The sequence below is a fragment of the Patella vulgata genome, chromosome 6, assembly GCF_932274485.2.
Source record: "Patella vulgata chromosome 6, xgPatVulg1.2, whole genome shotgun sequence".
In the NCBI taxonomy this organism is placed as follows: domain Eukaryota; kingdom Metazoa; phylum Mollusca; class Gastropoda; family Patellidae; genus Patella; species Patella vulgata.
In genome coordinates this window covers 46,093,680-46,121,255 of record NC_065884.2, presented here as the reverse complement: position 1 = coordinate 46,121,255, position 27,576 = coordinate 46,093,680, and the positions used below count along the sequence as shown (strand labels likewise).

The 27,576-nt window shown below is 34.2% G+C and overlaps 1 protein-coding gene across 3 annotated transcripts; it reads left to right on the top strand.

The window, feature by feature from the left end:
- The first annotated feature begins 1,552 nt into the window (after positions 1 to 1,552).
- Positions 1,553 to 27,576, top strand: LOC126823709 (protein YIPF3). 3 transcript variants are annotated; one of them, XM_050552667.2, is made up of 12 exons: positions 1,553 to 1,775; positions 3,833 to 3,932; positions 4,848 to 4,927; positions 8,632 to 8,738; positions 10,045 to 10,090; positions 18,575 to 18,667; positions 19,123 to 19,254; positions 19,812 to 19,934; positions 20,206 to 20,329; positions 22,506 to 22,622; positions 24,800 to 24,999; positions 26,497 to 27,576. In XM_050552667.2, exons 1-11 carry the CDS (start codon positions 1,737 to 1,739, stop codon positions 24,982 to 24,984), a joined length of 1,146 nt encoding a protein of 381 aa, XP_050408624.1. In that variant the 5' UTR covers positions 1,553 to 1,736; the 3' UTR covers positions 24,985 to 24,999; positions 26,497 to 27,576. The 3 variants fall into 3 exon arrangements, with proteins under 3 accessions (XP_050408624.1, XP_050408625.1, XP_050408623.1); XM_050552666.2 differs by lacking the exon at positions 1,553 to 1,775 and adding an exon at positions 1,809 to 2,169; XM_050552668.2 differs by lacking the exons at positions 1,553 to 1,775; positions 24,800 to 24,999 and adding an exon at positions 1,806 to 2,169.

Below are 27,576 nucleotides of genomic sequence, written 5' to 3'. Positions count from 1 at the left end.
TCTGTTTTAAGGATGTGGGGATAGTGAAAAGGGTGTCTATTTTCGACTTCTTTAACAATCGGCTGACCTGATAGGTGAGATCCCCGTAAAACGGCAGGGTGACACTAATGGGTGATTTTTGTGGCTTCTGTTGGTTACTTCTGTTGTTATTTAGGGTGGCCTGAATCTGTCTGTTGACTATGGTTGGGGAATAATTATTTAGGTTGCAGAAGACAAGAATTTACTTAGGTCTAATAATGTACGATAAATGGACAGTAGTAGCGAAAAATACATTCTGAAAAATGGACCCTCCCTCAATGAAATGATTTGACTGACATGGCGTCTAACAACAGTTTATTTATAGCTTACAGTATCTCCCGACGAATACAAAGTTTTGAGAGGAATTTGAGGCAAATGTTTGATAGATAAATTAGTTTGAATATGTTTTTAGTCCAAATATATCACCAAATGACACAGTTTGTACGCGAGAAAGTATCCTTAAGGAGAGCCTGAAATCAATGAATCATTAATAAATGATATCAATGAGGCTACGAAGTTGGTGGCACTATGAAGTTAATGAGAGTATGAACTTAATGGATGGTTTTTAATGAGGGCATGAAACAACCAATGATATTAATGGGAGCATGACCTGAATGTGCCGATCCCGGAACATAACAAAGTACTTCGTTGGCCTAGTTATCCGATGAATCAGTGTAGGGCGACCTTGAAATAAACTAGTTAGAACACCTTTTTTCATGTGATTGACCATGGGCTTCTCCGTATCAAATGTAATTACAAGGAGTAGGTCCTAGGCCTAGGTCGCCTGTTCAACCTCGTGCATTTATGTTCAAAAATAAAAATGTTGTGTGGAATTCAAAATTCATGTGCTTTTCAATTTCTGTCTAAAATTCCGCAGTTTTCTGATGTATTATAGTGTTTGCAGAATGTCGCACTGCTCATTTGAAAATGCATGGGTTTTCAGAATCTTTGGCCAGGGCATTGCATATATGTTTGTTTATTAGATAACAACAGATTTGTTCAGACAGCAGCAACATGTGAGGTATATAGGACTCAGATTAGTAATGGGAGTTATAAATAGACAATTTTTTCCTTAATTTTTTTCTCTCCTCTTCCTGCATCTTTGGGTTGACTTTTTGGTCTAGAATTGGAACAAAGGGGATCAAATTTGCAATTTCATAGCAGTTTTAGGTAATACTGATAATATTACAACGGAGGGATACGGGGTGTAAAGTGTCTTTCTGCAGAGCAATCATTGTGTCGGAAGTGAGATTTTCACCCCAGTCAACATCAAATCCCAGTAGTAAAAAATCTTTAACGGTCAACCCCCTACAAAATTATGATGAGGAGATTGCCAAATGTGGTCCCCATTGTGCCTATAAAGATTGAAACCAACGGAATGTTGAGCAAAAAGCTACAACCTGTGATGTTACAGCCAAGTCAATGGGCAAATAATTACTAGTCTGAAACCTGATAATACACGATCGAGTTATGTCCCTTCTCGAGAGTGAGCGTGAAGTTCCGATTTTGGCACAAAACAGACGCTTCTTTAACAAAATTGTTATTTTGTGGTTTCAAAGTCGGAATTTATAAATTACTGGGTGTTATTTTGGAGTTATTGGGTGTTATTGGATGTTAAATTGGGTAATTTGACGTGCTATAGTTATAAGGCCCACGGTCCTTTTCTTTTAGAATTTAGAAATCTCGGTAACATCTCGCTTCTCCACGTCAAAACAATCATGGCTAACCAGTCACCGTGGCAAGAATCATCTAAGAAGGTAAACAAACTAGAAAACTGTCAATTTTAGAACCAAATCTGATCTGATATTGTCCCGTATGATTTGAAGTGTATTGAGTAATTTAATGAACTGGTATAATGATTAAACTGGGCTGTTAGACCTAAAACATTAAAGGCAAGGTATATAATAAAGATGCTGAAGAGTACGAGAAACAGGGTGATGGGCTCAAAAAGGCATTCAGTATTCAGCTTTAATGCCTATACTTTGTTATCGAAATGTACTTGAGAAGATACTGAACAATATGAAATGAATGAAAATAAAAAATAATGACTTTGAAATTTGTAACTTTGGAAAATATGAAGCAAATGTATCAAATGGTTTGAACAGCACTTTTATAAGAAGAAGTAACAGGGTAAATAGTTCACCTCTGAATGTAAGTTCTTGTTACACTCGCCCTGTACATTACATACTCCTCGCAGTGTTTCGTTTGATTAGACCTAATCCCACTCAAGCACGGCCGGAAAGAAAGCAAATTTCTGTTTCAAATTATGACTGGTCAATAGTCCTATTAACAACCAATGCCTAACTGCGTAACAATGTCATTCGGGTTTAAACAGAGCTCTACACTGTTTACATCACAAAACATTTACACACGATTAACCGGTGCATAGCAGAATATTGTAGAAAAACTAATTGCGTGACAAACGAGGCTATGAACAGTTACAATGTAAACAATACTGTTTGGAGACGAACAATATACTTTCACCGTTTTTAATACATAGAATTTAATACCTTAAATCACTGTCCAAAGTTTTAGGGAAGACCCCAGATTAAACAAAGGGTTGTCATGTTGCTGTACATGGGATAGATTTGATTAAACGGGAAGAATAGACAAGCTCCCTCAAAAGGTCAAGTATCATAAGTCAAATAAGCAATGGCCAGAGAGGAATTTCTCGGGCCATTGCTTCAGGAATATGTGTACATTCAGGAACCAGCCTATTGATTCCTTGTCGAAAATTTTTCAGTTCCCAGTAAATCTTACTGGGCAACTTTTTACTGCTAAACGGGCGCTTGTCAGTCCCTATGAACGCCTGTATAATGTTACAAATGTAAAGGAACATTTAAGTGAGAAAATAAGACCTGGCTTACCTTGCTAGAGTCAGTATGTGCAACACATTATGCTGTTAAAAATATGTTTCCTTCTGGTTAACAGCTTAATTGGCAGAAGCCATTGAAATCTAAATATAGTGTAACGCAAAAATTCACGTAACTTGGCCATATAAGGTAAGCAGGTGGGGGGGGGGAATGGGATGTTTGAAAAATTGAGAATCTTCTGTCATTTAAAGCTTTGCCTAGCCCATGGACCTTATAATAATACATAAGGGTCATGCCTAGCCCAATTAGAATCAAATTTTTTCACAAATTTCAATTTTGTTTTCCCTGCTTACCTGATTTTCGTTTCTTCTTATATATATGGCTGAGTTACGTAAATTTGCGTGTTACACTATATTTAGATTGCAATGGCTTCTGTCAAGCTGTTTAGCAGAAGGGGACGTATTTTTAACAGCATGTTATGTCGCACATACTGACTGTAGCGAGGTAAGAGAGTTTTTTTTCTCACTAAAATGTTCCTTTACTTTGTACAGATGTTCACAGTGACTGACAGGCGACCGTTGAGCAGTAAAAAGTTGCCCAGTAAAATTTACGGGGAACTAAAAAAAATTGGACAAGAAGTCAGTAGGCCATTTCTGAACGTACAGGGTGAGTGTAATGAGACCTACGTTTAGAGCTGAACTATAGGGTAAACTACACAAGACATGGAAGTCACAAAGTTATATTGTCACAGCAGAAAAAGATTTTTCAATGCATTAGACCAAAAGTGCTGGAAATCAGTCAATGCATTATTCTGATTTTATGTTAGTGTAACAGTAGGTATGACAATGAATGAATGCTCATGGACTATAGGTCTATGCCATGGTATGTTGTTTCTTATGTTTAACCAGACTTCTTTTTCACCACCATTACAATTCAGTCATACAGTATTTGGTGACTCATGCATTACAATTATGGTAATATGTTTAAACATTATGTTGCAGATGACATCAAGTCAAGGATCAGCTATATTAGACATGCAGTTAGAGGAGATGGAGATGATGGAGGACGATGCTTCTGATAATGGAGAAAATGGATTTAATGGTTAGTATATCATTTTTTTTATTCCCCAAGTCTGATAAACACAGAAGTTCATTAGCTTTAAACTGTACTCAAATGTAATTGATTAGTTGCATATGCAGTATTCGATTCCATGAACAATAGATATTTGAATACATGTATGATATGATTCGATAGTCTATGTAATTTCTTGTTTTTATACGCCAAGATTCAAATGTGGTCGTACGTGACAAGGAGTAGGGTTGCCTGTCCAACCTCGTGGGTTTTCTCCGGGTCCTCCGGTTTCCTCCCACTGCTAAAGACCCCTACGCACAAGCGAATTATTGAAATAAAATTAAACCATATGTTAGTCCCGAAATGATCTAGTTTGTGTTGAGTGGAGTTAAACCCCATTTCTCTCTCTCTATCTCTCTCTCTCAAATATGGTCATATATTACCATTGGCTCGCGTCCACAATTGCTCATCGGCGCTGTAGGGGTTACAGTTAATATTCCATTGACTTTAAATTTATACAGTGTTTAGTTAACTTTAAGGCTATAGAGGCTACAGTTAATATTCCATTGACTTTAAATTTATACACTGTGTTTAGTTTAACTTTAAGGTTATGAGACGAAGAAGCCTCTGGTTTTTCAATGATTTCCGATAATTATTGCCAGAGTTATGACCCTTGATCACTTGAGAAATCTTGTGGACTCTAGAGGCTAAAGTTGATATAAATTTATACACAGTGTTTAAGGTCATGAGACAGACAATAGAAACAAATTCTAATGATTTCTGATAATTACTTAATGGGTTGTTACTCGTAATCAAATTTTAGTGTGTTGTAATTTTTCGATATACTGACAAAAGAAAAAATGTGACAACCCTCGTTGACTGCTCGGACAACTTAGCTGCTGTGGGCGTATGTTTCATTGCCTGGCAACCTATCTTTGTATGTAGAGAAAGCAATACCTCAGAAGGAAGATAATGGTTCACCTGAAGATATGAGAAAACGAATAGGACAAAATGTGGGAGAAATGGTTCGTACATATATGAATTTATTAGTTAAATCCTCATTTGTCATAAGCCTTATATAGTAGCCTACCGGTAGTTATAATAGTCATTATCCATTCTTTGATTAAGTGACAATAGGGTTTGAAAGGTATTGAAAGGTATTACTGTATTAAGCTTTCATATATTCTACAGAATTATAATATTCTATACTGTCTGTAAGGTATTACTGGGAATGCATAATGAATAAATAAAACTTTAGAAATGTTATTAGGAACTGACGTCATCGATGAAGAAACTTTTTGTGTTTTTCAACCAATTTGAATGTGGTTTTTACCAATTTGTAGCTGTTTGTATTACTCAACTTTTATTTTTGGGACATTGTGGCCTTTAGACGCATGCATTAGAATTTTAAGCTCAAAGGTGAAAAGAGTGAAAATTCTGAGCGTAACTTTTTTATTTTTGAAGATTTCGACTTGGAACTTTCAGAATACATTACAAATGGTTGGATTAAGCCAACAATGACAACAAAAATTTTCTGATTATCTCCCCTTTGAAGATGAAGTCAGATTCTCAACTTCTTTAATTTTGCATTATTTAAAAATATTTGTCAATACGAGTTGTCTATCAACTTTTTAGAATAATCTCATAAAGTTGAAATTCAGCAGAAGTGCAACTATTTTGAAAATGTAAGTCATCTTCAAAATCCTACTCATCCTATAATTTTTATCCAATTTTCATTATTTTGCGAAAGCATTCTTAATTCGTAACCGATCGAAGCATTTACAATTTTGATATTTGGTCTAGATTTTTTTTAAAGTGAGGTCATAAAATTGAAGTTTTTTTGTTTTTTTTTTAAAAAAGTGTAAGACTTTGAAATCAGGTAAAATGTCAATGACAAACGATAAATTGAGTCATTTGGTGCATATTCTGAAAGTTTTATCAAAATTAGTTTATAAACAAAGGTTCTGTGCAACTTCAGAAAAAAGGTTGGGTGTTCAATCCCTGCATTGGCCGAGAAAGTTAATTCCGATTTCCCAGCGTGGTTCCCCCTTGTTAGTGATGCAGGTTGGAGGGCCTGACAAGGACAGCTGTCTAGTCGTTGGGATGGGACGAAAAAACAAGGTCCCGTGTACACATTGACATACACGTAAAAGATCCCTTGACAGTTAGAATTCGATATAAGAGTAGGCCGTAGTGCCGCTGTCCAGGCAGAATTTCCCTTATAGCACACTGTATGGCGTATGCCTGTCTTCATTAGCCCTATTCGGAGCAGAATAGTAGGACGTTAAACCCCACTTCATTTCATTTCATTTCAAATATGAAAGCTTTCATATCTGCCTGGCAGATCTAGTTTTTATTATTATTATTTTTTTTTTTTTTTTGTTCTTTTCCTGCAAATTTTATTTTTCTGAAACTTTTACCTATCCCCCCAAGAATGGGTGGTGGCTTTTGTTTAAATATTTTTTTCAAAACGTTTTACGAATCCAAAATCACCAAATTTTACGAAAGAAAAAGTAGTTGTAACTTTGTCAGTATTTGACCTACTTTACTAATTTAATTGTGGACACTCTGGAGGCTAAAGTTATTATCCGATTGACTTTAAACTTATACACAGTGTTTAAGGTCATGAGACGAAGAAGCCTAACGATTTCCAGCGATTTCCAATAGTTACTGCCAGAGTTATGGCCCTTAATCTCTTTGTAATATCTTGTTGACACTCTAAAGGCTAAAGTTAATATCCAATTGACTTTAAATTTATATGCACTGTTTAAAGGGGCAGTTCTCTTTATAATAGTCAAAAACTAGATAAAACTAGAAAACTAGAATATGCTAAAAAATTTCAGTCAAATTGCTCCACTCTGAACCGAGATATTAGTGTTTTAATTTTGGGCCTAGTCTCGATCATCATTACTAAAGTCAGTACAATAAAAAATATAGTCTGGATTATCCAATTTGGATTTCATTATCAATCAGCATTGAGCAGCAGATTGGATTCAAATCCAGTGGAAATCTAACCCATAAGATGGCATCAAGAGTTGATTAAGATCTTTTTATGTTAAAGATACATTATGTAAGATTTAGTTAAAGAGCTCAAAAATAGATAATGTAAAATGAAAATATTGAAAATTTCATTAATTACTTTATTCTGAACCACTTTTTCACTGTTTGTAGTTTTGACAAGATGTGTGCATTGCGGTAACCGGGGCACTGGTATATTGGAGATTTAGCCTTGCTTTCCCAATTTTAAATTAAATTTTTAAATGGTGAACCATTCTAATCTAGTTAAAATCTCAAGTAATAATAAATGTCTAATTAATAGTTTATATAACATTTCAGGCCTAAAAAAAGACCTGCAATAGGCAGATTTAGCTCTTGCATAATGTATGTTTAATGTAACAAATCAAGCCTATAGAAAGACTTGCAATATAAGGAGATTTAGCTCTTGCAGAATGTATGTTTAAGGTCATGAGCCGAAGAAGCCTATTGACTTTCAGTGATTTCCGATAATTACTGCCAGAGTTATGGCCCATGATCACTTTGAAATATATTCTTGACGCTCTGGAGACTAAAGTTAATATTCAATTGACTTTAAACGTATACACAGTGTTTTAGGTCATGAGACGCAGATTTCCGATAATTACTAATAATAATAAATAAAAGTAATAATAATGTCCTAAAATCCAACCGAAGCTACTCTTTGGTGACATTATGGTCAGTTAAATAAAAAGCTCTAGTTAAAATGAGTACACAATCAACAGTTAAAAGAAAACATTTCTAAAAAGATGGGTTTTTAGATTCCTTTTAAAACTGTCAATTGATGCACAGTGCTTGAGTTCTAAAGGAAAATCATTAGAAATGATATAATATCAACTTTAAAAAATCACTAGTTTTCAGTAGACAAGACACAATGCAAACCACTAGACAGCCATCTTGAAAATTACTGCTAGAGTTATAGCCCCTGATTGCTTTGAAATACCTTGTGGACACTCCAGGGGCTAAATTTATACACACTATTTAAAGTCATGAGACGAAGAAGCTCATTGATTTTAAACTATTTTTTATAATTACTACCAGAGGTATAGCCCTTGAACTCTTTGAAAAATCTTGTAGAAGCTCTTGAGGCTAAAGTTGATATCTGATTGACTTTAAACTTATACACAGTGTTTAAGGTCATGAGACAAAGAAGCATTTTCATTTTCAATGATTTTTGATAATTACTGCCGAAGTTAAGGGCATTGATCACTTTGAAAAATTTTGTGGACGCTCTAGAGGCTAAAGTTAATATAAATTGTTTAAGGTCATGAGACAAACAATCGAAACAAATTCTAATGTTTTCTGATAATTATTTCATGGGTTATTACTCGTAATCAAATTTGTTAACTGCCCAGACGACTTAGCTGCTGTGGGCGTATGTTTTGTCGCCTGGCAGCCTATCTTTGAGTGAAGTCTGTATCACTACAGGCCAGGGACCGTACAGTGCAGTGGAAACTTATGGCTAGCCCTCGGATCCATTCACTTAATCTGATATGTGCGTTTGTGATTTCTGCGTATTGTGTCTTGTCCGTAGATTTGTTTTGTGTAATTGTGTGTGGTGCAGTCCCCTTGCACTTATTATTGAGCTCAGTGTTTATGGATACTAATGAGTTATTATTCAATAGCTGACTGACATTCTTAGACAGAAAAAGAGGATGTCATAAAACATTTATAATGTATAATGTTTGTATTGTAGGTATGGCAAGTGAGTAAACAAAGAGCACAGAAAGCATGGAGTGTCTATGGTAATATTGATATTTTACGGCCATATTTTGATGTGGAACCAAAAGAAGTTCAGAAGAGGTGGATATATGAATTATTTTATCAGATTATTATTTATATACTCTTCAAAAAAAAGTAGGGGATATTGAAATGCAAATACCTATGCAGGTTGCGATATGATAAATAGTCATGGACATTTGACATGCTTTGAGAGTATGTTCACAGATGAAGAACTTAACGCCCAACAGAACCACTGAGCTGCACATGCGACACGCAGTATCGACATACACACGGGAGGGGTTCATTATCAAATTTGACGCTTCAAGGAAGAGTTGATGAAAACAGCCGCGTGCTGGTTTATCTATCCATGTTTGCTTTCCTATCAGTTCTTGCATAAGATTTACTGTTTAGCGTATCTTTGCTTTAGTGTGTTACGTTTAATTTGATCGGGAGACGTGTTTGTCAACGTCAACCAACAACACTGCAAGAATTGGTCGTGGCACTGCAAGAATTGGCTGTGGCACTGCAAGAATTGGCCGTGGCACTGCAAGAGGAGTGAGTCAGATTGCCCCAAATCATGATTGGATGGTTGATTAGGAGCATGCCACGACGAATTGCTGAATGTCTGAGGATTGGTGGAGCAATTACTCATTATTAAGACAATAATCAAAAACGTCCATTTTCACTTTTGACGGTGTATCTCTTTGCGAGTGAAATGGGGCCGTCAGATAAGCTGCCCATATGAACAGTTTATGTTCATGTGTAGGCAATTGGCCTGTTATTAACATACACTGGTTATCTCTAATAAAAACAACAGTGCATTTCCGCAGTTTTGTATTTTTTCTGAATATCCCCTACTTTTTTTTGAAGAGTATATTTGAATTTGAAATACTGGAATATAAATAGGTTACCCTAAATCAAAGCCCTGTTATACATACTCCTCACAGTATTTTGATAATCTATGCTTAACACAGATTATGTTTGTGTTTAATTGAGATGCCTGTAATCTACTGATCTATCCAATAACTGGCCTATTCACAACAAAATACAACACAAGGTATATAAGGATATAATTACTTGTGTTGTATATATTTACCATACTTCTAGATGTCATTTAAGGATTTGTGACATATTTAGTCTGGTTGGCACTAATATTTTTATATAAAAATATTTATGGCACTGGTTTATCTCATTTTAATTTATTATGTGGTAATTGATTACATGTAGTTGTTAAAATTGTGAAAGAAGATTCAAATCTGTCACTAGTTTTGGAAGTGAACAATTAGTTTTTGATATTCTACTTTAGGTTTACATTAACACCCCCCCCCCCAAAAAAAAAAGTAAGTATGTTAACATTCACAGCTATATTTATCTATATGTTTTGCAGGCTGATTTATTCTTTGATACCACAGAGACCTACAGCACAAAGACAGGTTAGTTTATTTTTTACAATGGCCAGTGCATGTCATATTGGCAGATCCTTCATGAGTTTAGCACTGACAATGATCTTATGGTTGTCTGATCATTTCCAGAAGCTAGTTCTAGTAGTGGGAAAGACATGACTGAAATTTTACTCTATGGAGCAGCATTCACATTAGAACTACAAAGAAGAAAATGTGACAAACTTGTTTTGAAGGTGTTTTTTATATCTTATTGGACCCTCTAAAGAATTCGAGCATTTTTTACTGGGGGAAATGGCTGAAATTAGGCAGTTGACGAAATAACCAGCACCATGCAACAACCTTCAAAAAATCATAAATTATCCTTTTGCATGTAGAACAATAAAATATTGTAATAATATTGTAATTATCAAGTTGTTAATTTGAATCCATGTTTATTCAAAATGGACCGAAAAGCCGAGATGGCAGCCATCAATTCATATTAACTAATGATTAAAGGATATCACTATTAACAAATAAAGTTTGATTTAAAAGATAAGAATCCATATATTGTGCTCCTCAAAACAACAGACCTACATAGTAAATTTGACCCATATGTCAAATAGAGAATGACAAAATAATTATTCCAATGAAATCATCAGATTCATTGGATAGGATTGTCAGAGAATCAAAATAATATTTAAGTATGGCCTAATTTAAGATCCCTCTTCTTGAGATTTTTCGAACTATGACAACATTTACTTCGCTCTAAAATGCCAACTGTGAAGAAATTTTGAATTAATTTGATTAAAGATGGGTTCCCAGAAAAGTATTTATTGGGTGGTTATTTCCAATAAAAGTATGGCAATTTTGGTATATATGGAAAGTAGAGATATCCAATCTTACTAGAAAAATACTGGATTCCCCGAAAAACACTCATGGAGCGTATACAGGACAAAAACGTAAGGGTTCCCCTAATCAACAGCCCGACGATTAAAAACTTCTGCACGCGTGATGTCAAAGGTCACAATTCTTAAGTGATCATCTTGAAACTTTACATACTTATTCCTTGTACCCTAAGGATGATCCCTAGTATTGTTTTTGGTGCATACCCGACCCCCAGGGGCAGAGCCACGTCCATTTCTAGTATTTGTTTGTTGTCTACAGGCCACATTTCTTAATGTATCATCTTGAAACTTTGCATACTTATTTTTGGGGTGCATGTCCCGACCCCCAGGGGCAGAGCCATGCCCAATTTTTGTGTTTATCATGTACAGGCCGCAGTTCTGAATGGATCAGCTTGGTACTTGGCATATATATTCCTTATAGCCTAGTGGCCTCAGCTATTGATTTTTTGTGAATGCCCCGACCAAATTTTGCCTTTAGCGCCCGAAGGCCACAATTCTGAATGGTTTGTCTTGGAACTTGGTACACTTATTCCTTATACCCTAAGGACTGCAACTGTTGATGTTGGTGCACGACCCCCTTCTCCTGCCTTTTCAGTGGTGCCACATCCACTATTTGTTGATATTTTGTCTGTAAATGATATACAGGTTGCAATTTTTAACAGATTTGGATCCAATTCGGAATGATCCAGCATAGGGTTGTACATACACACAAGCCAATTATATATATATTGGTCCATGTCCACCCCCCCAGGGACAGCCACGCCCAATCTTTGTGTTTTTGTCTACAGGCTGGAATTCTAAATGGATTATCTTGGAACTTGATATATTTATTCCTTAAACTGTAAGGATAGCAACTATTTATTTTGGTGCATGTCCCGAGTCCGACCCCCCAGGGGTGTGGTACCACACCCACTTTTTTGGTAGTTTTTATCTGTACATACTCTAGAGGTTACATTAATTAACAGATTTTGTTCAAATTCAGCATATCAATCATTTCAATAACAGGGTGGTACCTATTTATACTGTTCCATATCCAACCCCCAGGGGCAGAGCCATCCCAGTTTTTGTATTTATCGTCTACAGACTGCAATTCTGAATGGATCATCTTGGAACTTTGCATATTTATTCCTTATATCGTAAAGACAGCAACTATTTCTTTTGGTGCATGCCCCGACCCTCCGGGGTGGTGTCACACCCACTTTTTTGTTAATATTTTGTCTGTAAATTTGGCAAAACAAACCCAACGCTTAGCCTTTTTTTTGCCTCTTGTCATATTACAGCCATTTCATATTTCATTCTCTTCATTTTAAAAAGTACTGTTTTGGATTATAGAAACGATACTCGATTATATAGGAAACATGTTTATTAAAGGCTGTTGCCTTTCTATACTCAGTACTCACATCTTGACTATACAAGATTTTACAAAGAAAAACACATGGTTTCAAAATATGGCTGCCAACTCAACTTCTTACAACATTTTTTAACTCCAAAAAAAGAGAGTCAAAAGAAAACAAGAGTTGTCTCCCTTCAATCATTAATCATTTCAGAACACACTCCCCCCTTATTGACGCGAGGTCAATAAAATACACTAAAATTTAACATAATTCTTGAGATTTGAACTCTTAATAACAAAACTCTATATCTTGGATACTATTCTTTAAGATGCATTACTCTATAAGATTCTATACTCAAATACTAAGATTCTATACTCAAAATATTAAGATTCTATACTCAAAATATTAAGATTCTAAACTCGTTACATGTACTAAGATTCTAAACTCGTAAATACATATATAACACTGATTTCTAACTGTGTACTCCAATACTTATCAATAATAAGATACATTCTCTACTAATCTCTAACCAACTCTATTGGATACAATTTCTGTATAGGTCGATTCATAAATATTATTTTGCCCTGTTTGTTCTGACCTCTTACAACAGCGGATCGCACGTTATTATCACGACCTGGTAAAATTCTATCAACTCTACCCATTTCCCAATTTAAGCGCGATACTTTATCATCAAATACTAGCACAATATCACCCTCACGTATGATAGGACCTGTTTTAACTCTGGAACGATGATGCTCGCGTAATTGAGTAACATAGTCATTCCGCCATCTTGCCCAATAATGATTTATAACAGTCTGCAAGTATTTCTTGCGCTTGCAGAATTCTGAAGAGGTATTACCAACTACTTTAGGATTTGGAGTAAACAGCGGTTCAGACAATATCCTTCTCCCCAATACTAAATGCGAAGGGGTTAGGGGTTCTATACAATCATCGCTAAGATATGTAAGAGGACGCGAGTTTTAAACGCCTTCAATGTCCACTAATAAAGTCAGTAGCTCCTCATACGACAAATGAGCATTACCTAAAGCTTTTTTCAGGCATCGTTTAGTTGAACGCACCATACGCTCAAAAAATCCGCCCCACCATGGGGATCGTTCAATATTATAACACCATTTAATGTTCCTACTATTTGTAAAGGCTCGAAGTTCAGCACTCTTGAAAACCAATCCATTGTCTGAATTCACTAAAGTTGGTACTCCACGCCTTCCAATAAAACGTCGAAAACTCCTAATAAAAGAGGAAGAACTAGCGTCCGTTGCTAAATCTAAATGAACCGCGCGACTACTCGCACAAGTATACAACACTATGAACACCTTGTTCATCTCTCCACTCTTAGAATAAATGTCTTTAACGTATAATGGTCCAGCATAGTCCACTCCAATATTTGTAAAAGCGAAATCGTCAGAAAGTCGAAATTCTGGTAAAGGAGGCGCTAACGGAACTCCATAAGATTTACCTTCCATTTTACGACAAGGAATACATTTAGTAATCACAGCTTTAACAACTTGTCGTCCGCGACAAACCCAAAACTTTTGGCGCAACTGAACTAAAGTCTCTGCTGTCCCATTATGATGTACATCTCGGTGACACTTTTCAATAATCAAACTCGTAAAACGATGAGAATCTGGTAGGAAAATAGGAAATTTGGCATCAAACGGCAAATTAGAATTATCTATACGACCATAACATCTCAAAATACCATTGTCATCAGGTTTTAAATTAAGCGATAGCCTCTGTTGCTCAAATTTACGGCCACTCAAACTATGTTGAATATCTCTGCACCAGATATTTTCGGCACAATTAATTTCTTCCTTGGACAATTGATCTGTTTGGACTTGTACATTGTCTCTTTTATTCTTCACGAAACGCAAAACATAAGCAGTCACTCTTAGTAGGCTATTAAAGTTGCTATAGCGGGAAACGTCTAGTATATTTTCGATATTGTGATTAGTTTCGACATTTGCGACACAAACAGTTGCTTTCTTAACTTCAGAATAAAATGGTTCACTCAAAGTTTCTTCAACGTTCCTCGGCCAATTCTCTGTCGAACTTAGCAAGTATGGTGGTCCATGCCACCATAGATCATTGTTTACCAATTCTACTGCCTTGCATCCACGTGAGGCAACATCTGCAGGATTTTCTTTAGTTGAGCAGTAAGACCATTTACTAACGTCAGAAGAATCACGAATTTCAACCACACGATTATTCACGAACTGCTTAAACTCACGAGTAGTATTTTTAATCCAAGATAACGCGACTTGAGAATCAGACCAAAAATATACAGGCGCATCTACGATGTCCTTTAAAGCTTCTTTTACACATGCAGCTAGTCTAACAGATATTAAGCATGCTAGTAGCTCAAGTCTGGGTATAGATTGTTTCTTTAAAGGCGCCACACGCGTTTTAGAGGCAATTAAATTACAGTGTATTTCTTTAGTATCTGAATGTTCACATCTGATATATACACAAGAACCATACGCCTTTTCGGAAGCGTCACCGAATACATGAAATTGAATAGAATTCGCTTGCCGTAGTTCATAACAAATACAGCGGTTAATGTGCAAAGCCTTTACAGCAGATAGGCTAGACACTAAATTATTCCAATAATCACAAAAATTATTATCTAACGGATCATCCCAGTCTAAAGGATTTTCACACAACTTTTGAAAACATAGCTTAAACAGTAATACAATAGGTGATATTAAACCAACTGGATCAAAGAATTTCGCAGTTGTACTAAGAACCTGTCTTTTAGTTAAAGTTGCATTAACAATCATACTTGACAAAATTTTATCAAATTCGAATTGAAACATATCAGCGCTATTATCCCACTTTTGACCTAAAACACTGTTACAATCAAAATTTGAATTCTGAACAAAATCATTATAACCTGTATCGTCTTCGATTACATCAGTCTCCATTTTCTTAACATCAAATTCTACTTCAGGAAAATCACTGGACTCATGCAGCATAGACATTAACACTTGCGAATTACTACACCATTTTCTCATATTGAATCCACCCTGATTTAAACATAATTTAACTAATTTACATAAATCATAAGCAGAGTTTACATTATCTGCCCCAGAAGCAAAATCATCAACATACAATGACTTAAGAATATTATTCAAAATTTCAAAGTTATCATCCATAGAATTACTTAAGTGATAACGAAGGGTTGCATTTAAAATGAACGGACTTGAAGTCACTCCAAAGACCACTCTATTAAATCTAAACACTTTAATTTTAGGTGACTCGCTAAATGGATCATCAACCCATAAGAATCTAAGAAAGTCTCGATGCTCTTTATAAATGGCAATGTTCAAAAATGCCTTCTGTATGTCAGCAGTCAGAGCGATGGAATTCATTCTAAAACGAAGGAGAATATCGAAAATAAGCGGATTTAAAGAAGGGCCCGAGTATAAACACTCATTAAGACTAGGTCCACTTGTTTTACACGAGGCATCATACACAACTCTTAACTTAGTTGTGTCCTTATCTAAGCGTAAAACTTCTCTGTGCGGAATATAATGTATTGATCCAGAATTAATTATTACATCATCATCATTTACAATATCAATAATACCTTCAGATAATTGTTCATTAATTATTCTATCATATTCTTTAAGAACATCCGGCTTACTATTAAGTCGATACAAAAGAGATGATAAGCGTTTAACACACGTAGAATAATTATCAGATATTTTAAGATGATTTTCTTTAAATGGTAACTTCACTTCATACCTTTTACCCTCAAATGTGATATTATCATTAAAATCTGACAAAACACTAGATTCGTCATTACGAATACCCAAAGATTCAAGCTCCCAAAACTTATTCAACTCAGACTTAATTGAAGATACATCACAATTGTCATCAGATACAGAACTAACGTGCAATACATGCGTATGACTTAAATTAATAGTACATTGGTCACTACTCGAATTATTAATTACAGGGCCAGACAGCACCCACCCAAGTTTCGTCAACATTGCAACCGGGCCAGGGAACTCCCCCCGTCTCGTTTCGCCACAAAAGAAATTCCAATAGAAATCTGCCCCGATTAATATATCTACTGCAAAATCAGAAGGCCCAGATGGATTAGCTAATTTCAAACCCCGTAGATGAGGGTACTTTACTAAAGCATTACATGTTAATTGGTCGCTTATGGCATTGCATATAGAAGGTACACAATGCGCTGTAACATACAAATGTAAACCATCATCACCTGCAACAGTAAATTGAACAATATCACATAATCGTAACTTAGGAGTTTCCTCCCCAAAAGTTTTAAACAGTAAATTTTCACGCCCCACAGTTCTTAAATTTAACAATCTACGTGTTTCATCAGTAACATATGTTCTTTGACTACACAAATCAAATACAATGTTCTTATACAATCCCCTAGAATTATCATTATGATTAGCACATACAAAACCTACAGCAGTTTGTAACAAAATAGAATTTTGATCATCTGTACACGTCATGTTAGATGTCACAGTTTGACTCGGTTGTCCGGTTTCAGTTTTATTAACATAACTAGGCCGCCTTAAATTTTGTTCAGGCCTATAAGTACAAATGGCTTTATTGTGTCTTTCTCCGCAGTTAAAGCATTTATAGTCACGATTAGGACAATTTCGTAACACATGTCCAGAGCGCAAACACAAAAAACACTTTGCTTTATGACGTAAAATAGATTTGCGAGCTGAAATGTCAGTAACAGAAGTGCAATTCACAGATGGGTGTTGCTGAGTACAAAACACACAGTACGGAACAGGTCTTTGATCTTTACTCGAAAATAAAGTTGAAGCTGTTGAGGGATTAACCCGGTTCGATCTGGATTGAGGACTGTATACGTTGTTCAAAGAATACCCGGATTTCTTGGTAGAATTACTATGCATTAAATCGACTCGCTCTCTAGCTTCAAGTTCAGTTTTTAAAATATCTAAGACCTCGTCCACACTCCAATCTTTAACTCCACGGCTAATAAATAAACGTAACTCTTCAGGAAGTTTATTCATGATAATAGGAATAAGAATATTACCATACGATTCAGACTGTACACCCATAGATTTTAGACTTCGTATCTGGACCTCAATGGTGTCGTATAATCTGCGAATATGTTTAACTTCACAACCACTCGTAACAGATTGTAAATTTAGTAAAACGTCCATATGCCCAGAAATAATAACTTGCTTATTTGCAAACCTATCTTTTAAAAGCTGAATTGCTGCATCATAGTTTTCGCCTATCAAGGACAAACCTGCTACACAAGAAGATGCCGGTCCGTCCAACAGACTCTTTAAATAATTAAATTTCTCAACATTTGAAATGGCACTGTTATTATCTACTGCAGCCTGGAAGCTATCCCAAAAAGGCTGCCACAACTTTGAATCACCAGAAAATCTAGGCAAACACAATTTTGGCAATTTAGTCTTACAGACAAAAGTTTCTTTCAATGAATTACTAGGGCTACTCAAATCAGAATTATCAGCTATACTGGTACTCAATTTTTCACTGGCCTTCTCATTCTTATGTAAACAAAATTTGATTTTATATAAAGTTCTATTAATAGTGTCCGCAAATTCACTTGATTCAAAAATATCATTACCCACTTCATCTTCGTCTTCAATATCTTCCAATACTTTTTCATCGTAAGATGCTAAAACAACTTTCTTTTCCGTTAAAGAAATTCTGTATCCTTCTAAACTTTCAACTGAAGAAGGAGATCCATCAAATTCGGCTAATAATTCTTGAACACTTTGAATAATTCGGGTAACAAAGGCCCTATGTCCCCCTCTGATGCGTTTGTTTTTCTTGGCCACATCACTACGCCTGTCTGCGTCGTTACTGGTCGTAGACATGATAATAAATGTCAATACTTTATAGGATTAAGATAATAAGGTCGACTGGCACATGAACTTAACTCAAGAGATTGACTGACATAACTGTATCCGTCTCGTCGGACCATGTTTTGGATTATAGAAACGATACTCGATTATATAGGAAACATGTTTATTAAAGGCTGTTGCCTTTCTATACTCAGTACTCACATCTTGACTATACAAGATTTTACAAAGAAAAACACATGGTTTCAAAATATGGCTGCCAACTCAACTTCTTACAACATTTTTTAACTCCAAAAAAAGAGAGTCAAAAGAAAACAAGAGTTGTCTCCCTTCAATCATTAATCATTTCAGAACAAGTACCATATCAATCAAAGCAGGAATGTGGACATATATTACAGTGTAAGCGATGCTCTCTTTTTTTTTCAGAGGGTTCATAAAGAATTGTATGGTCCTTTGATGGTGATATTTACATTGATAGCATTGTTACTGTTTCAAATGAAAACATCAGATCATAAAGTTGTAAGTTTTCAGACATTTTTACTGAAATTGTAAATCAAAGAACATCTATTTCTGTAATGTATTATGCTGAATTGCTGATCATAATGACATGACGCAGCAAATTCTGTACAGTCCCATGTTTAAAAATTCCATTTTCAAAGGCAACTACAACTAGTAGACATGGAAAATATTACTATTACTGAGACTATTTCGTAAAATATAAAATAATAAAATTTTGATTTTGTTTTCTTTAAAGTAGCTTGGTCTTCAGAGACTACTTTATTCTAAGCTTGTATGTGAGAGTAGGTAGGGTGACCTGCACAACCTCCAGTTTCCTCCCACTGCTGAAAAGACCCTTACACACAAGCGAATTACTGAAATGATTGTATGTTACTACAAAAATGACATAGTTTTTATCGCGTGGATGTTAAACCCCTTTTCTAAAAGTATTAAATAATTCCATTGATGTAATTTAGGAAGAAGGAACGTTAATGGGTACAGCTTTTGGTGTATGTTTTATATATTGGTTTGGAGCCTCAGGTTTAGTGTGGGTTTTATCGTATATCTGTGGTGTAAGAATCGCCATGTTGCAGATTTTATCTCTCATTGTAAGTATTACAGTTTAAACGTCTTTATAAAGGCCAAACATGGCAGAATAAAGGTTAAATGTAGAGTCTATGTGCATATTTGGATCAAAAGCCATATTCGCTCCAATATTATTCAAATTCATCAATGGTAATGTGATTTTGGAAACAGTTTTTTGTCTCATGTGCATGCCTGTCTGTTCTTAATGATGTTTTTTTTTGTAATACTATATAGTAACAGTATTTTTTACATTAAAATAGTACATACATATCAAGACCTTTCCGAACTTTTAAATGTCTTTCAAAACATCAATATTATAAGCTTAATTATTAGTGTAAGTACTGTAAGCTGACTTTTGCTTTGCGATGGTTACTTTTAAACTGAGCTTCGTACATTTGTCTGAACTTTTGATGACTGAATCTTCTTGTTCATCATTGGTCTGTTGAATTTAAAGTGTCAGTGGCTGAATTTGTTAGGTGTATATTATAAAATGTAACATTCAGCACAACATGTTTGATTTCAGATGCTCTAAAATGTGTTATTACATTCTTTTTATTGTGTTACTGTTTCTCCATTACAGGGTTATGCATTGTTCAGTCATTGTATTGTTCTATTTTTGGGTACAGTCATACATACATCACATGACCATATGTTGTTTTATGTAACATGGGCTGTGATAGGTGGATTGTCAACAGCTAAAATGGTAAGCAACTCCCTTCTTAATCTTTCTTTGACAATATTAGTCTATTTGGGGTCAATAGACAGATTCATTCAGACCATTTTAATAGAAATAAAGACAACTCATCTAGTATCTGCCTTGAAATTTAATGATATCCATGAGAATTATGTTCAGTATACAGCAGGGCCTACTCTACAGAATTAGGTTTGTTCAACATGTTTGGTTTTCTTGAAGATCAGTAAAACATTCCAGTTAATATTATTTGCTTTATAAATTGATATATTTTGTTCTATAGGCATGTGTGGTATTTTCTAGAGCCAGTGGTAAAACAGAAAGAATAATAGTGATAGCTTTAATAGCTGTATTACATCTATCTTTTCTACTTTATTTACATTTTGCTTATCACTCTGTTGTTGAAGGTAAATATGTAAGGCCTTATAAAAATATATTCTGGTTCTTAGATAAACCCACGTCACTTCAAAAATCGAAACAGTTTCTTTAATTACCGCACATAAATATTTTAATCCGGTTACAGGAAGTAAATCAATAAAAAAAATTGAACGAATGCATATGCTCTTGTATCAAGTATACAACGCTAATAAATTGGATCAGTAATGTCTAAATGATACTAGATAATCATATATGCCTATTAACAACATGATGAGATAAATGTTGTGCCTTGACATTTGATGTGTATGTGAAGTCATTTGAGTAGTGATCCTTTGACAAAATAAAAACACAAATATAAAATAAAAAACTCCTTCATCAGATTTTTAGTAAAGATTATCTGATAACCAGAATATTTTTTGGGTATGGCCTTAATTAGCTTGTATCTTTTAATACTAGTACAGGTCACGAAATTCCACGTGAACGATACCAATCGGTTATGTGCAGTCGCGCCAGCTCAAAAACATGTAGCCGATTTCCTGGTTATGCAAGTTGAAATATCGGTTACGTTAATTTTCATTAACAGATTTATTCACATTTGATCAATTTTTATACAGGATGACTTTGTGACACAGGTCTAAATTATTAGTATTATAGCTTTTAAATTAACGGTCAGCACAACATTTCTTGGCATTTCATTTCTCTATCTTACCAGTACTTTGACAGATAAGTATTTTGACATCACGTATTGACCAGTTGCAAGCAGATTGATTTAAAAATGCCCCCACCTTCTATTCTTTAAATGATTAGTTATACCATAAATATTTGAGAGCGTACTTTTGGATTTTCAAATAAAACATGTCAGCTATATTTCCAAAGAATTTACTACACCTGTTCTTTTCACTATAGACATGCTGTACGGTAGTACCAATGACCCATATGTATGTTGTCAACTTTGACCCCCACCGGCACATTGCATCGCTCGAGGGATAATGTAAACATTTTACTGTCCGATCTATTCTAATATTATTTCATCACATCAGACTATTCTGTTTCTTTTTGAGATTTTGTTTATAGAGTGCTGAAGTTAATAAATAGTATTGTCACTCATGCTACGTGCTTGAAAGAATGCTAATAGCCTATACGAACAGGAATTTAAAGACGTTAACTTAAATCTGTGATTTATTACAAATTACGTGCAATATGAAGTATGTATGTGGTTTTCGGTGACAGGAAACATTATGGTAGCTATCAATCCAGGTTTTTGAAGGTCAGATATGATATAAAAATGAAAATCCATTAGTAATTTTTCCAACCGATTCATCTCTGCAACCAAACCGTTTATCTGAGTACCTTTTATGTACATCAGGGATCTTAATTACTTGATTATAGTCGGCTTCAGCCGCTTGATGTTTGAAAAAGCCAATTAATAAAAGAATTACTATACCGACCCCTATGGTATCATAAATCCAACTACTTTCTGCTAAATTAATACAACAGGTTAATTATTACTTTTTGATAAGAAGTCAATCAGCTAGCTTAGAAAGTTACTTAAAATATAGGGATTTAGTGAAGTGGTGCAAATTTTTCTAATGCTTTAATGGGGACACTGTGGGATTAATGTCATAAACACTTAACCTCAAAACAGGGGCTAAGTGATAGGGATGCAATGACAAGCTTTGCGTCTTGGTTTTGACTTTTTGCACCCCCTTAAAAATGTCAAAAAAATCACACGGTTTCAATGTGGTTTTCAACATTATAATCGTAATGCTCAACCAGTGTCAAACATATACCATGGGTCAGATATGCTACAAATCAACTCTAGCATGTTCCACACAGCTCAATATTCTCAGCGGCACTGGGAGGTACCCCCTTCCCCCATACACACATAAATATTTTTTTTTTTTTAGTGGGGATAGGGGGGCTGGGTTGGATCTTGTTCCTCATGCAAAACCATAGGTCACCACGTCCCTGTCTCAAAATATAATATTAAATATAAAAAAATATAAATTAGTCAAGTTGTTTCTTTAATAAATACATTCACTGCAAGTGGAAATGAATAAACCCACAACCATTTTTCTGTAAAGAAATCCATATTTGTCTCAAGATGATGGAAGCCAAGTTTTGAGGAGATATTGAACGTTCTCTATTTCATTTATCTTGCTCCTAGAAGTGTAAAATCAATTTTTATTCTCTTTTTATTCTCAGAAATATCAATGGTTTTAGACTCAAAGTTAATACCACCACCAATAGCCCAAGAACAAATCAATCAGAAAATGGAAAGAGCTATGAATTATGAGAAAGTTGTTCCTGATATTACCAAGAGTAAGACTTATTAAAGATGGGTTCCCGCGTACAAACTGGGTGATTTAATGGTATATATGGACTAAAAACATATTCAAACTAATTAATTTGTCATAATTATGCTTCAAATCCTTCTCAAACATTGTAATTGCGAAGGAATGCCCTGCTATTAAAATTCAATCAAACCAGGTCATGTTTACGTCACGTCTTGGGAGTCAGAGGAGAATTCATTGCATACATAAGACGATGTTGTCTTTAATCGCTTACTATTTATTACAAATATCGAATCCTAATTAAATTCTCGGATTATCCACTACCCGTCATTTTTATCTCAGAAAGTATTGTACATCTAACTCTTCATAAAGTTTATCAACTTGTACATCAAGCGCTCAATGTTCGCTTGTGACCTTTGACATCACGCGTGCAGAAGTTCCTAATCGTCAGGCTGTTGATTAGGGGAACCCTTACATTTTTGTCCTGTATATGCTCCATGAGTGTTTTTCGGGGAATCCAGTATTTTTCTAGTAAGATTGGATATCTCTACTTTCCATATATACCAAAATTGCCATACTTTTATTGGAAATAACCACCAGATAACTACTTTTCTTGGAACCCATCTTTAAACTTTAAAAGGAACTAATAGCTTATTTAGTGCAGACTTACATTTGACCTTAGTTTTTTATTATTTGCACTATATATGCACAATTATGAATTATGTAACTGTAGCATAGGCTAGGTCACCAAATATTCTGATATTTACCTAATGATCACCATGACACTACAAAGCAAAAGGTAAATAATAACAATCAACTTTAACATTAGTGGTTGACAGTCTGGAGAGGCAGAACAGAAAAGCCTTACTTTTGGAGATTTTATTTTCTAAAAGAACTACTGTGTAGTAACTTAAGCAATTGTCACTTGCAGTTGGATATTCGTTGAATTAAGTTCAACCCTACCTTTGACAAGTGTTTTCTGGCCTAGTACCCTGTTGTTGTTTAATCTGCACCTGTGTGTTAATATAGTTTCTCTTACAGTAATGAAACATTTTATATTACCTCCTCTGTTAAAGTTCTAGTTAGAATTCCTATTACCACCAACACTCATCTACAGTACTCTTCTGGCGAGTGAGATGCCAATATGCAATTTTTATACACTGTAAAATTACATGTTATTGTGGTCATCTATTGTAATACCTGTGTCTTTACTACATACTCTACAGACTTCAAAACCAATTTCAAAACTGTCAGAATAGTTATCATCTGGATAAAGATGGCCAGTGTTTTGAGCATTCCAGAGATGGTTGCCCCTGGGTGATACAGTTATTGATAACATAGGGAATGTTTGATTGTCAGTTCAGAACATCTTGAATTGACAGAATTACAATCCAGTGACACAGAATTCAGTCCTGTCATATTCTGCTGTTGGTGCATACGTTTTATCCCGAAATCACCCTTTTCAGTTGATTGTCACTATTTTTGGGATTGAGTGAATTTAATTCCGGACCGTTCAATCGAGTATCCCCATACATTACAGTGCTCACTTTAAAGTGTTCAACTCTTGACATATTGACGTATATGATTGTTAATAAATGTACATAACCATACCCTCTCTACAATTCTGGACAGATTTTCATCAGTTTTTTTTTTTTTTAGAAATAATTGGTATTGGGCTAAATATGATCTCTATTAACCATATTCTTGACAGATTAAGACACCGACAATTAAATTTCTCTAGCAAGGGATATTGAGAGACAATCAAGTACAAATCTACAAATGCTTCTAATGTTTATTTGTGTTTAGTTCCTTAAAATTCGAAGTGAAAAAAAAAATCAAATAATCTGAAAATATATATTGTCATGAACACAGATTAAATTTTAACATCATTATTCAACTAAAAGCATTATTGGGGAATAAATCTAATGAGATCAACTGTTGTCATAAGTTCGTCATCAAATTACCATCCATTACCTTGCTTTGTTTGGTTAAGCAATTGAAAAGAAAAAAAAAATTCAACCAAGATGAAAATATGTATTGTCAGTCATGAACCCAGATTAAATTCTAACATCATTATTCAACTAAAAGCATTATTGGGGAATAAATCTAATGAGATCAACTGTTGTCATAAGTTCGTCATCAAATTACCATCCATTACCTTGCTTTTTTTGGTTAAGCTCACTTTAGGCCATGATATAATTTCAGAAGTTGTAAACATGGTGAAACCTATCATACCAAATGACACACTAAATAAACTTCGTCCAGCAATCAATAATACACTAAAGAATGTTATAAGACAGGCTCCAACCATGATGAATAAAATGAGTGGACTTGCTCTTCACATGGTTAATAAAACTCTTGAACATAGTGACACACTTAAAGTTATGTGATTGAATTACTGTCAGGTCAGTGAATTTAGTCTATTCTATCACACTATTATTTCGGATCCTTTGTGCTGATTTTCTTAATGCTATGGCTGAAGGGTTTTAACTTTTCCATTCTGGATTTGTTCTTTAGATTTGTAATTTATTTTTGTATTGTTAAAATCTTTAGTGTGTTTGGCTGCCTTAGTATCAGAGACTGTACCATGTAACTAGTATTATAGTACATGTATACCCCTTTGAGCATAATTTATACAAATTCTAGGATATGGGATATTAATGTCTGGTGCTGGCTTCATTAATCCATCTAAGTATTTGTTCTATATGCTCTTTCTCAATACGGAATAAAATACACAATTGCATTGGTGACCAAACTGGTCCACTTACCTTTTGCTTTCTGTATTTCTACACACTGATCAGCAGTGAATATTAGCTTTGCCGCTACAATGACTGAGAGGGATGACATCAGTGCAGGTTATTTATCTTGCAATATTAACCTTTTTCCTTCTGTAAATTAAATTCTAGAACATTTTTTTGAAGTATTAGAATTAGAAAAATAAATAAAGGTGTTTGAAGTATATTTAGGTAAAAAATATTTCCTATGTAAACAATGCACTCGTCATCCAGCCAATGATCCATGCCTTGTGATGTGACGTGACGTGACGTCACATGTAGAATGCATGTGAACTTGATAATGGTCAATCATCTTGTACAGAGGTATAAGATGGCTTTTGTAATATCACTGTGAAACAGATTAGTACTTCTACCGGGTATACAAATATGCATGCTCTGAACATCTGGATTTTACTTTTGTTACTTTTTTACTTAACCTGACTTTTAGAGACTCTTTATTTTTATAGATACACTGTATAAAACATTTGAAACAAATCTTCTATCATATCTTTGGGCATTGTATCAGCTTATTTAAAAAGTTTTTAAATTATATTAGTTTAAGGGCTCACCCCAGATCACAAGTTATGATCATTATTAATTTAAGATAAATAAATTTGACTTTTTAAGAACGATTTTGGAAATTATATGTACGTAGACACCTTTTGTATCTAGAATTATTAGAAGGCTAATGTAAATGTTCAAAACATGGTTTATTAAAGAATATTTTGGTCCTACATTTATTCATATCGATCAATTCTAACTTAAGTTATGGCCGTATTAAGTTTACATTGATTTCTATTAATTTGATACCACCATTTTAGATTTTTATCTTTCTTAGACAAATATGTAAATAATCTTATTAAGGTTTTCCTACATTATATTTAAATGTACTTGATAATAGTTTTAAAATAGTACATATTTCTGACGGCTTTTGAAATAAATGTGAATGGTCTGGTTTGTTGTGCCTTCAATTAAACTATTCACTCTAAATCAATCACAATGCATAATTCCCATAGTAATTGTATAGAGTCACAAAAGTATTATTTAAGATGTTTTTATATCAATTAAATAATCTTTTTAAATTCTATTTATTTTACAGATAATAAAATAAGATTTGTTCTATTTCAGATGTTTTACAGTAGCAGAGTGTATTAACTTGAGATAGATGACCTTTATTGAGCCCATTTAAACAAAAACAACAGATATTAAAATAACTCAAATTGTCCAGTTGTGAATAATGAAGAACTGCATCTTCTTCGTGTTGGTTATTTTTTAAAAACATTAATTTTATTTTTGTTTGTGGGTATAGATGTGTACAAATATTTCCATGTTCTTATTAAACTGATAAGAAAAAGAAATCCAAAATGTTATATATGACAAAGTTCAGAGATTCCAAGTTATTGATCTTAAAAATTCTTCATTGTAATTCAGAAATGACCCATTAATTGCTATTCTGCTGCTGTATATTGATAGTTATTATTTATATTAGATGTGTTCACCATAGATATTCTTTAATATAAGACATTAAAGATACATTATTCAAAAGCTAAATCTGCTTGTTGCAGGGCTTTATCTCAGCTCACCATCAAGATTATCAACATACACATCAAGCATTTACTAACGCTGGGAGATCAGACAATCTTCACGTGCAACCTTTGACGTCACTCTAGCCGACATCCCTAATCATCGTGTTGCCAGTTAGGGAAACCCTTACATTTTTGTCCTGTATGCACTCAATGCATGTTTTTCTGTGAATCCAGTATTTTTCTAATAAAAATCTTATTAAGATTGGATGTTTCTACTTTCAATATACCAAAATTGCCATACTTTTATTGGAAATAACCACCCGATAAATATTTTTGTGGGAAAGTATCTTTGTCAGTTTCATCATTAAAACTGGTTGTATAATCTCAATGGTTTTCTTTCCAATAGCAAAGCTACAGACAAATATGGAGGTTATTAGGTTCTATTGCATTATTTCATTACATCATGTATTTGGCAGTGTATATTTCTATACATTTAAAGTCATTGTATATAATATCTTATGTACTGTATATATATATGTAAATAACATTACTTTTTAAAATGTATTATATCACTGTTTGAGAAATTGTATGATTTATATTATATTATATAAACTAAATATTTACTTAAATATATGTATAAAAACAACTGTACAGGTGGAAAATAAAACTTTAATGGATTCAA